The sequence below is a fragment of the Topomyia yanbarensis genome, chromosome 1 (assembly GCF_030247195.1).
Source record: "Topomyia yanbarensis strain Yona2022 chromosome 1, ASM3024719v1, whole genome shotgun sequence".
Classification (NCBI taxonomy): domain Eukaryota; kingdom Metazoa; phylum Arthropoda; class Insecta; order Diptera; family Culicidae; genus Topomyia; species Topomyia yanbarensis.
In genome coordinates, this window is record NC_080670.1 from 169,758,271 (window position 1) to 169,771,038 (window position 12,768).

At 42.4% G+C, this 12,768-nt stretch overlaps 1 protein-coding gene across 1 annotated transcript in view; it reads left to right on the forward strand.

Moving 5' to 3' along the window:
- LOC131680992 (TATA box-binding protein-like 1) overlaps window positions 1-12,342 on the forward strand; it is a 53,551-nt gene extending 41,209 nt beyond the window's left edge. The window contains exons 2-4 of the mRNA XM_058961702.1: window positions 2,277-3,754; window positions 3,814-4,066; window positions 11,629-12,342. Of these exons, the coding sequence (XP_058817685.1) occupies window positions 2,669-3,754; window positions 3,814-4,066; window positions 11,629-12,065 (1,776 nt within the window). The 5' untranslated portion in view covers window positions 2,277-2,668 and the 3' untranslated portion in view covers window positions 12,066-12,342. The remainder of the gene's footprint in view (window positions 1-2,276; window positions 3,755-3,813; window positions 4,067-11,628) is intronic.
- The last annotated feature ends 426 nt before the right edge of the window (window positions 12,343-12,768 follow it).

Here is a 12,768-nt window from a genome sequence, read left to right on the forward strand (position 1 = left end):
ACAAAAACGCGTTGGATAACGGGTTTCACATAACTTGTGGTACACAAGAAGAGGCAGCGTTATATGTCTAATAGAAACAGAGAAAAAGGGATTCCGCCAACTTACCCCAACCGCCAACTAGCCCCGGGCTCCCCTATCGCCTTTCTACAAAGAATCAAATTCAGCTTTCAAAATTAATGTTTCAGAATAGCGGTTCCACGAATATGTACGTTAGTCAGAAAGTCTTGCTACTTTCTGAGAAATCGAGGGGGTCCAAATTGCCCCCGCTGTCTTAATAGCCCCAGGTTCCATTATATTTTTATTCGTGTTTGAGAGGATTATTATTTAAGACATTTTGAAATAAGCTCAGCGGCGTAATGGTCTATGTCGTGTTAACTCGTGCTTGTGGCGGGGATACAATACAATCATAATGCGAAATCAACAAATAATTAGAGGTAGAAACCAACTTTGACCTACTTCCTTCCAATTCTAATCGTTCCCTGGTGAGCGAATATGCCAATAAATCTATTGATTTATACGCGTGCGAGGTAGAACTAGTATTGGGAAGCTCCATTAACGTAAAACGGTAAACGCTACACACAAAAATAAAACAACCCAAAGAATAGGTTCTGTTATCTTAAATTGCTTGTGAGTTTTGCGTCGCACTCGAACTTGATAGTGTTGCCAAATCCAAAAAGAGAAAATTGATTTAGTTAAGCTCTTCCGTTGAATAAGGTACTTTTTAATTGTTTGAGCCAAACTTAAACGTTCTATTGATTGAAGGGAAGAGTAACTCGTAGTAGTGTGTCACAGTCCCTAATAAGGCTAAAATAGGTACATTACTCTATATAATATTGAACAGTACGACCAAACAACTGCAAATCAAAAAAAAAAAAAGAAATAGAACCTAGCGTGAAAAGCCAGGATCAACAACCTGCCATGTTTTTCTCTTCCTTGTGTCGTACAGACGAGCGTGTAAAAATTTTCTTGTTTCGTATTACTTTCTCGATACATAGGGTAATGGGCCTATTATAACATAATCCCTATTATCATTCTACCCATCACCTTCTACACCTTTGTTCAAGGTACTTATTGAAATGGTAGAGTTAGAATTGGCGTATTCGTTTCGAAATTTTCTTTGTACGCTAACACGAGTACTTCGCCTGTTTTTAGTTCATTTTTGTTTTCATGCTAGTACCCATGTACGCAATCCATAGAGTGCTGGCCAAATAATTATCGAAGTACCGGCACCATCCCTAATACTGCCAAAATAGGCTCATCATTCTCGCTTGAATTAGTGCACCACTAAAATGTCGGGCATTACACTCTTCTGTTGTCATCGGCGAGCAGCTGTGCGTCTCGCAAATGCTCATGCACTTTAATCATAGAGTAGAAGCAGTTCTTCCGTGCCATTCTACGCCTTTTGTTCTTTTTCTCCACATATAAAACTGTTCGGACGTGATTGTGTTGTGACTAATTTTCGGATATTACCATACCCACTCATATTTATCAAACCGTTTTTTGCATGTTCGTCTGGATCCTTTGTTATCGAAGGAACCGGAACGTCAGGTGTGTTTATGGTGTACGCAAGAACGGATCGATCGTTATATTTGAATTATTTTGCAGCCTTTTATCATCGTGAAATAATTTGACTTTCTCGATTTAAAATTTCGAATTATTTGCTTCGTAAATGTTATTATTTTTTCTATTGTACTTATTCATTGTGTGGTGTGTTTTGAGGGTGAAAAAACCAGTCACTTTACTTTGTGACATGACTTGAAAATGTTGATTAGCTAATTGCAAACGTTATTATATGTTCCTGTTCGCTTTTCAAAAACCACAATAGTTCTTCGTTTTTAAGAATTTTTGGCTGATGTTAAAAAAAATCAAAGAGGACAACTGAGAGAAAAAAATGTATTCTTAACAACGGCTTTGGCTGATGAACAAAAACTAGAATTTTTCTTAGTACTCATGTTGTTTCAATTTACAATACAATATCACTATCAACTTTGCTTTTTGCTTGACAAAAATTCATTCCTACAACATCACGAAAACAACAATAAATAAAACAACGGAGACACATTTCGATATGCCGAGCTGACTCATATGCTTGATGAAAGGAAATGTGTAAATAAACATAATGACGTGATTACCATTATCGTGAAAATGAACGATATTCTGGTTCAAAAGCTCGTAAACAGTCTGCAAATAAGACGTTTTTCAGTAACATTGAAATACATTTTTTTTTCGCTTTCCTCAGTAACTGATTCTTTTGCATCTTTTCCTTCAATTTTCAGAACGCAGCTGATCCGAGTCGCAAATTCGCACCGAGTCTGCAGCAAAGTCTCCAGAAGCATAAATCACACGTGGCTGCGAGTTTGTGTTTCCAAAGAAGAAGCTTTTTTTCATCGTTTGCATCCTCAACGCAGAACCAGTGCGAGTGCAGGTGATATGTGAATAATCTGTAGCCAGAAGAAAAACGTATCCGTGCGACGACATTGGTGTGTATGTGTATATCAAGCATTGTATCAGTGCGCGACGGTACCACATCGTGGCGAATAGGTGAACGAAAGAAAGTGTTCTTTGGTGAAGTGAGGACTATAGCTTGAGAAGTGCAAGATAGAACTAAGTGCGGTTAGAGGAGAGGGAAGAAAAGAAAAGCAACCGCTCGCAAGAGCACCAATCTTTTATGTATTGCAGTAACCAGAGTAGTATGGCTACTCTGTTACAGCAGAAGAGTTTTATGAAAAATTTGACCAACGGAGCAAACAACGTGGTCGTCGTAAATGGCACCGACGATAACCAGACGACGGCAATGGTGGCAACGGGTGCTACGATGGCCGCCGTCCCAGGAACTGCCTCCCGAATGCTGCTGCCGCACGAAACGTTGGTCCTGCCAGCATCCCATCAGCAGCCGCTGATTCATCAACAAACAACGGTGAATAGCACCTTCACCACAACGCATTCGCCTGCCTCCAATTCGAGCAATAGCTTTAACAGTCAGTTCATTAACCATCTCCAGAATACGCATCATCTGTCAACACAGCAGCTGTTTGGCAACAGCAGTCAACGCGTCGCAACAACTACAACGCCCACCACTACCTTCCAGAGTCAGTACACAAATGCCGATGTCAATGCAATTTTTCGCCCGGCAGCAGCATCATCCACCGCTAACACTAGTATCGTAACAATGCAATCGTTTGCGTCATCTCATCAACAGCTGCCACATTTAGCGACCAGCTCTAGTTCCTTAGTCTATATAAATGGGGCCCAACAAAACTCGGTGATGGTACCAAAGCAGGAACCTAGTGAACAACATCATTCTCAAACGCACCACTATCTACAACAGACTGTATCCGAGAGCCAGACTGCCAACACGATTACAACCACCGACGCCATACGTAGTGCTGTGGCTTCCGGTGGTTGTGGAGATCGTGACACCGGTACCGTTGTTGCCGGGACAGAAGAACAACCAGTAACTGCCACAGCGACTGACGCCCCGGACACAGCAACTGAAGCTACCACCGACCATGTAGAAGAACAGCAACAGGAACAGGAGGCAGAATCGGAAATCGACATTATAATCAATAATGTGGTGTGTTCGTTCAGCGTGCGCTGTCATCTGAATTTGCGCGATATCGCGCTCAAAGGTTTCAATGTGGAGTTCCGTCGGGAAAACGGAATGGTCACCATGAAACTAAGACGTCCTTACACAACCGCCTCTATTTGGTCTTCAGGAAAGATTACCTGTACTGGTGCTACATCAGAAGATCAGGTAAATCGACCGTCGCATTGTCGGGACCCGATTCTAACTCCTTTTTCTGTCGATCACAGGCAAAAGTTGCGGCCAGACGTTACTCGCGTTGCCTTCAAAAACTAGGTTTTAATGTTAGATTTAGAAATTTTCGCATCGTCAACGTACTGGGGACGTGCAGCATGCCCTGGGGCATTATGATCGTAAACTTTTCCGAGCGGTACAAGAAGGATGCCAGTTACGAGCCGGAACTGCATCCGGGCGTTACCTACAAGCTGCTCAACCCGAAGGCGACGCTGAAGATCTTCTCCACCGGCAGCATCACGGTGACGGGTGAGTAGAATTGATGTTGGAAATGCTGGGGAACTTCTAAATGTCTAGCGTGCTATGAATGGCATGTCTGCTTCTGCTCTGAACCCTTCAAGTGGTCCTATGCTATATTTGTCCTTGGTGGAGAAACATTTTGGGTTAAAAAACTATTTTTTTCTCCACTAAGGAGAAAATTATTTTTTGAACCAATTTTGCGCGTAAAGGACGCAAAACCTATAACTAAATTAATTATTGGAGAGGCATTTCGAGTTCCTCTCATCAGAATCCGACACTAACTTAGCTAAGAGACTAAGCTAGCGCCGGATTGATGCTAGCTCCAAAAAACGAAAACACGATTTGTGCTTCTGAGCAAACATCTAGTCCTACGTTATGATCCGTAAGAAAAGAGGTTCTGATTTAAGATGATGAGAATTAAATAATGGTGATGATTTCTTCTCTGTTTGTAGTTTTTTGTTATTCAGAAAATGGATATTTTTGAAAGTTTCAGCTACATCCATGGCACGGTAGTTAGTGATCGTCTACCCTTCCGATTCTGTGTTCGGGAGTGGTGATAGTATCCGCATCTATCTGCAAATGACAACCTAACAACGAACGTGCTAGTCTGTCAGTTAACGCACCTCTCCAACCGAAGTGGAATCAGTTTGCCGGTGTAATCAGGTCGTCAGTAGTTAAATTCATCAGTGCCCCATTAACTTACCCAGGATAATGGCTGCTGTTATGACATCTTCGGTACTAAACTACCACGATGATATGATTAAACGGCAAGGAGGAATTGACGTCAATATATGGACTTCATATCCTTCAAAGTCGGAGTGCTCCCAAATGCCGCGATACAGCTCCTAATACAGATACATAGCCGCAAGGTATATTGCTTCGGTAATATATAGTGCTGCCTTCAGAAGAAGCATGCAATCCGCTGATTCTATACGGCCAATCGACGACCTTGTCGATAACTTCGCAGCGATTGGCAATGTAGCAAATTTCATACTACTTTAGTTATAGGTTTTGTGCTCTTGACGCATAAAACGGTTTTACTCAATTTTCTCCTTAGTAAAGAAAAATTGTTCATCACCCAATATTTTTGCTTGAATGACCATCTGGTTAAAGCCCCCAATAAACACATTACAATTACAATATAGCATAATGCCGACATATCAAGCTACACCGCCATTGTGAAAAAGTGACGATGTGTAACGCATACTGGGACGCAACGCAGCTCGTTCTATGGAAGTCCTGAATCCTCTCGCCAAAGTCGAATCTTTAACGCCAGTGTTCAACATTCGTCCTGGTCCTGTGTGGAGAAAGTGCCCTCAAAACCGTCATCTCCAACAAGTATTATCTATTTTGCAACCATATAACGGCTGATGCGAACTACTTTTCTAGCTAATCGTCTGGCTCTCGACGCAGGCTACCACCATCGCTACACAACGCAGCCAATATGCGATGCCTTGAATCCCCCTCCACACTCGAGCCCGTGATCGTCTACCGCTATGTTTTATTATGTTTTACCGACATTTAATTAGCAAGGGATTGGAAGGTGTAAAATATTTTTCAATATTAAGAGCCATAGTACTCAAGGGCGACTTAACCTTTTGTCTGCTACCGCAGGAGTCAGAATATTTTGGCATTTGAAACGCGAGTCACCTGAGTCTGCGGCATGTCCTGGACGAGCGTAAAGTAACTTTGTACTTTATGCTGTCGGAACCGCTAAGATTGTGTACCCAGGAGTGATATAGAAACATACTGTACTAGAGGAGACGGATTCCTGCTATGTTATCTGCTACTACTACACTCGTAGCCACTCCGTCCTCGAACAGCATCGAGGTTTACTACGAGACCGTTGGTGGCGTGAATTCAAACGCGTGGACCGTGGAACATGCGTTTCCCGAGCGACTGTCCTCTAATCGGAGGAAAAAGAACTCCTTCGTCCGATTCACGCACACCCTGGACTAATGATTATTTACCAAATTCCTCGATTGATTCTTCCGCATTCACTAAATTATATACGAGAGCTGATGGCAGCAGAACGGCAGAACCGATCAGCGGGGAATTCTTTTTCGCAAGGAGTCGCGAGAACACGAACACGCGCACTTCAGCTTATTTATTAGCTTCAACTTATTCGTTAGTGCGTGGTAATCTTTTTTTTCTAATCTATTTAACTACGAACTCGTCCGACTGACGGAACTTTGACTTCCGACTAACGACGATTTCCGGCTAATTCTGTGGTTGTGTCCGGACGGTCCCTTGAAATACAACTAAACTTGGTGGGCCTTGCAGCTCGAACGTCTAGACTAACGGCCCTGACAAAAGACTTTTATTACTAAACAATGTAGTTTTCTGCGCATTTTCAAGAGAGGCTTGGAAACCGCGAAGATCCAAAAACTAAAACATCTATTATTATCCTAGAAGTTGGAGGCTGTGGCGGCATTAACTAAGTTCATTACGGGAAATGTTGCTATTACGCAAGCCCGTGACCCGGTTGTTCCTTTGGGAGCGCGACGGCATTGTTTTGCTTGCGTAAGTGCAACACAAAACTACCGTTGAACTGGTTTGCCAAAGGTGGATAAACACCTTCCAATGAAATGTACCTTGCTAATAAAATGTACCTTGTTAATGAAATGTACCAGGACTGAAAACCATGAGCACTGCGCTTGTTCAATAGAGAAATTGGCGCTTGTTGCAATCGTTTTGTGTGCTATATCATAAAATCAAGTAGAATTTTAATATGCTGAACACGCAAATTTGTTGTGATTTAAAAGACAGTAACAGATATGTCATCTACCTTAGTTTACCCTACAGTTGCGTTTGTTATAAGACAGCACAACTCCGATGATCTGATGTTTAACGCTGTGACTGCTACGCCCCCAACAGCCACAAGGCCGGATGCCTTGGTGGTGTACTTATTGCTGTTGCCGATGGGCTAGCTCCGAGAAAGTGTAGTGTGCAAAGATGCCGGTCACACTTCTGTGTTTTCCTCCTGATAGAAGTCGTGATTCCAGCCTGTTCGACCTTTCCTTAGTTTCTTTCATAGCCTCTATTGCCGCCCGAACGATAATATATTTATTCTAGGTGATTTAAACTGGATTGACGTGGAGTCCGTGGTGAATTTCTACGACTGGATACCAAACCTTCTGCGCTTATCATCAACGCCAGTTGTATGTTAGCCCTAAAATGCATACTTTTGCCATTTTGCATGTCTCCCATGGCGTAACAGATTCCAACTGCCGGCCTATGAAACAGTTGTCGATTAATACAAGACATCACAAGATTTGTGTTTTGCTGTATCTTATAATTATGATCTGAATATTTTGGGCTCGGATTGGATTGAGTTATTCGGGCTGTGAAATGTTCCCTTGAATTCAATCTGTCGTAAAATTACCGATTCATCAACGAGCAATTTTCAAGTACTAAAGGCACAGTTTCCGACGGTCTTCCCTAGGTACAAGACACTTTGCATTGCACTAACACGAAAGTGTAGCTCACAATGAACTAGTGCCACTTTAGAACCGGTAAATTCTCATATCTGTTGATCATTCCGATTGGACAGCTCTAATCGTGTTAGTGCGGAAACCGAATGGAGCCGTACGTATTTGTGCTGATTTCTCCAAGTGACTGAATATGATCTTGGAGCGTAACCACTACCCGCTCTCTCTACCTGAGGACATCTTTGCGAAGATGGTATGTTGCAAACTGTACAGCCACATCGATCTGTCATATGCTTTCTTTCAGGTCGAAGTTGATTCACGGAATTAGCATCACCATCAACACACACAAAGAGTTGTTCCCGTACACCCGCCTCATTCAGGGTAGCAAAGCAGTGTCGGGGGTATTCCAACATTTGGCAGACACAATGATCTTAGTGACCCCTGTCACTACCTGGATGATCTCCTAGGTACACGGGAAAAGCATTTGCATCAAACTCGGGGACTACGATTTACGGTGAAGATTGGAAAATACAGCTTTCGTATGTCTTTAATGACATATCTGGGATCAAACCTGATCCGGACAAAGCTTCAACTGTGGCAATCATGCCACCGTCTCGAGACGTTCCATCGTTGCGCTCATATCTAAATACTATATTAAGTACCTTCCAGAAATGCGTAAGCTTTGATTCTCGATGGACGAACTGCTCAAGGCTGGCGTAGGGCAGTTCTGAAGTACTCCCGCACTCATTCAACCAATCTCGAAAAATTCTTTAGTACACTGTAATCTAAAATTGCATATTATGGTCTCAGCGGATACGTCCACAGCACGGAATTGGTGTACGCGACGCCCACAAATTGCCAAATGCAACAATCGTGTGTGTGTGTATCGCATAGCCTCACTGCAGCTGAAACAAACTAACAGTCAGATTGAAAAGGAAGGGACTTGTGGTCATTTTGGCCGCCACATGCTTTCATTGCATGATCTTTGGCCGGAAGGTCACGCGCAAAGCAGATCGTGAACCATTGTCGTCGATTTTTGGGGAGCAAAAAGTTTTTTCCGGATGGCACCACGTGCAGGTACAGGTTTTGAGTACACAGACGTTCCTTCGTGGCTAATCGACATCCAGTGCGGAACGCAAACAGAAGATCGTGCAGTATATGCAGCCCCACTGTCAACTGCCTACCACCCGGTCTAATACCGTCGACTCGCAGCTGCAGGAGTTTCATCAGCACAGAGACAACCTTTCATTATTTTTAAACTGTCTCATGTGTGCAGAACGTACGCCAATTGCAGGAAAGTTTCAGGAACGAATCCTGTGTCAGTTACACAAGGGACAACCAGGTGTGGAATGAATGCCGTCGGTGGTACGTAACTATGTGTATTGACCCGGTATCGACGAAATAAGTCACCCAGCTTGTTTGTTCGTGTGACGCTTGCGCCAAGGTAGCGAAGAGCAACTGCAGGACCAACTTGGCAAGCTGGTCAATTCCACAGCAGCCGTGGTTGCGGGTTTTGTGGGGTTAGTGGACGGATGATTCTAGATTCTACCTGATTGCGGTTGATGCGTACAAGGCTAAGAGTGATACCTAAACCTATCAAGTAGACCACAACCGCAGCAACATTTGCTATGTCCAGGGAGATTTTTTCGAGGCACGGTATGTCTGAGACACTTATCATCAACAATGCACCTTACAAGTGAGGACTTCGAGGGCTACAACAAGAACAGCATTCTCCATTTATAAACGCCAGCTTCGAATATCTTTGGAATTGTTCAAGCCCCCTACCCCGCTGTTTTGTCAACAAGCAATGAGATTAGTTTAACTTCATCATGCCTATGTTGTTTATTAACAACAACGTTTTTAAACAGCTACAACTTTCGGTTTAGGCCAGTTTTGTTCACAAAAACCAGTAAGGCTAATAAATATTACCTTTCATTTGACCACTAACAGTTACGAGTATTAGCTCTAGAACTGAAGTTATTGCAGTTAGTCTGATTGGATTCCTATGGAGCAGTGCTGCCGGGGTCGGGTTGTCGACGAAAAATGAAATTTTGATATATCTTCGTTATTTTGCAATATTAGTGAAATCTATCAAATTATACTGCCTTCGACTTCGTGTTCCACGCTATTGGACTATTGTAAATATTCTAGGAGAATTGTATTGAGACTTGAAATGTAAAAAATGAGCAGCTTCTAGCACTGCGAAGGAAGCACCTATCTTTATGAAAAAAGGTTTTCAGTGTATCTTGAAGGAAAGGAAACAATTCAAGGAAAAATAGTTTTGGAACCATATATGCACCAGAAAACAGTTAGGCATGAAAGAGTTAACAGAAAACAAGGTACAAAGGTTCGACGCTGGAAAGTCTTAGATCTGGTATGGAGTACAATCTTTTGCAAGAATACGTGGGTTTGGATACCTGATCAGGCGCTGGAACGGGTAGGCCGCGTGATGTACAACGCGTGGCTGCTAGAGAAGCAGAATCTCATCAGGGTTCACTGTAATCAATTGCGTATACGGTGTGAATAGGATATTACCAGATATTAACGCAAAGCAACAGTTAGCACATATCTCCGCGCACATTCTTTTGGATTCTTGGGGGTTTCTACCAGCAACAATAGAGACTGTTGCCCAAGAATCGGGTTGATAATCACAGCAATAGCACACTGGGAATTTATTAGGTATGATATTTGCGTTTAGAATTCGTCTCATCAGAACCCGACACTAACTTAGTTAACGGACTAAGCTAGCGCCGGATTGACGCTAGCTCCAAAAAAAACGGAGACAATTTGTGTTCATGAGCAAACCCCTAGTCAAGCGTGATGTCTCGCAAGAAAAGAAGGTTATTTTAAGCTTATGAGAACTAATGAAATTGAAACATTTGGTTTAGCTTAGGCGGCCAATGCAAGATGTACTATGCCATATTTCTCCTTAGTGGAGAGCAATTTTGGTAAAAACTATTTTTTCTCCATTAAGAAGAAAATTGTTCAAAACCATCATTGCGCGTGAAGAGCACAACACCTATAACTAAATTAATTGTGGAATTTACGTTTCGACTTCGTCTCATCAGAATTTGTTTTTTCCGGGATCTCGATCTTGGAGGGAGTTGTGGAAACTCTACCTAGTATCTGCAAACCCTTCACAAGCTACTCGTCAACAAGCGCCCAATTGCATTTGTCTCATCAGTATCCGGCACTATCTTAGCAATTAGATAGAAGCTAATCGAAAAACGTAACATCCCTTATTATGGTGAAATGAACACCTTATTCTGAAAGTACAGAAGTTGAAATATTTCGTTTTCGACTGTGCACTACCCCGGTATATAGTCGGTGCTACACTCATTCAAACTTGGGTTTAATCAATCTATCTCTTTTTTGTACTACTTCGGTTTAGCACCAGGAAAAGACGAAATGCTATTAATATGTTTTGTACTACGTTTCGATTTCGTCTCATCAGTATTTGGCATTGACTTAGTAACGATATATCAGACCATTCTTAGCGCATATGAGTTTGCATAGTTCCTGATATGGATAATGGACGGTATCACCATATAGTAGACATTTAGACGAGAACAAAATTTATTTAAAAAATGTTGTAAACTTCCAAATCGATATACACCAAAAACCGGTAACTCGTCACTGTCATCTACTCAACTATTACATGTAATTTGATAGACGTTTTCCGGTTACATAGCATCGATCTTCCTTCACTTCCTACCGTTTGTTAACCCTCAAAAAGGCAAGAGGTCTCAGAGGCTCGACTAGTAACAGTTCTCTAGTTTCAATGGACTTGTAATTTGAAATACAAATGATCGAGCGTTTTCAGGCTTTCAATTCTCTCACTGATAAAACGACAAAATAGAGGCTTTTGATTTCATTGGGTTTTATGTGTGTTTCTTCTTGGTCAAAATTTTAGCTTGCCTTTTTTAGGGTTAAAAGTCTTTTAGTCGTTCGCTTTACTTACGGATGGTAGTTGTAAATGCTTACACACTTTTGAATATAAGTTCACACGTCTGTTATTTGTGATATAACCCTTGTTCCAACGCATTCTAAAATAAGTTCTATGCTCGGGTTGAGAGATGCTGGGGCAACCGTTTGAATTTACAGAACCTAACGATTCGTTTATTCCTTTTCTCATTGTAGCCGCCAGCGTTGCCTTCGTACAGGCGGCCATCGAGCACATCTTCCCGCTGGTGTACGAGTTCCGCAAGAAGCGCACCCAGCAGGAAAAGATCGAAATGATGAAGCAGCCGGTGTTCGACTCGGAGCTGCTGATCGAGGAGGAATGTGATATCGAGCCGGCAACGAAGCTCCGGTCGGCGGACGACGGCAGCGACGAGGACGACGATGCGGACGTGTTTGACGACGATGAGGACGTCCTTAACAGCGGCACCGGCGACAACACCAAAGCAATATACACCCGTAAGAACCGCCGCCGGATGTGTAAGTCGCGCTACAGTAGCTACCGGTGCAACGGTCGGAAGCGTCCCGCCGGCAAAGCCGACAATGATCCCACCGAGGATGCGATGTACGTATCGGATGACGGCGTGGACGATATGATCGAGAGTGATGAGGATTAGGTTGTGCACGTCGCGTCGGCCGGCAAGAGGAGAAAGGATTGGGGGGATGTGTCTTAGTTTCTATGTTTTGGCTTTACTCAGTTCATTGTAGTGCTTGTTCGTTTTTTATCGTTTTCACATTTTCTATTGTTTTCTAATAGAAAAAAAAGATGGCTTCACGGGCGCGCGTATCGGCACACTGCAGATGAAAAGGGAACCTAGGCTACTGCGCTAGCGTGGACAATACTGTCTTTCTGTTTAGTCTACAAATCCTGTGAATAATAATTATGTAAGAGAATGGATAATTTATTCAGATTCGCCAGCTTTCCTTTCGAGCCAAATAATTTAACTTTGTGTACATATACATATAAATAGACACCGTACCACAGCAATATACGCAACGGTTTTAGTTTTTAGTCGGGGTTTTTATGGATGAAGTTCGTGTTCGTAAATTCATCAAAATAAAATGTATAGACATTTTGATGGATTTTCGGAAAAAAGTGTGAGACTAACTTTCGGAAAGCTCCAACAACTTTAACGTCAGGAATAGACGGAAAAGCGTTCCTACAATGACTGCAACTTCCCAAAATGGGCATTATTCTTCGCGTTTCAGCAACGTGAATATTCAAACTACAACACATATTTTCAGCGTCAGTTTAGGTTCTATATTTTATTATGTGAACTCTTTCCATGTATCAGCTGACGTCGGTTTTGTTGAGTACTA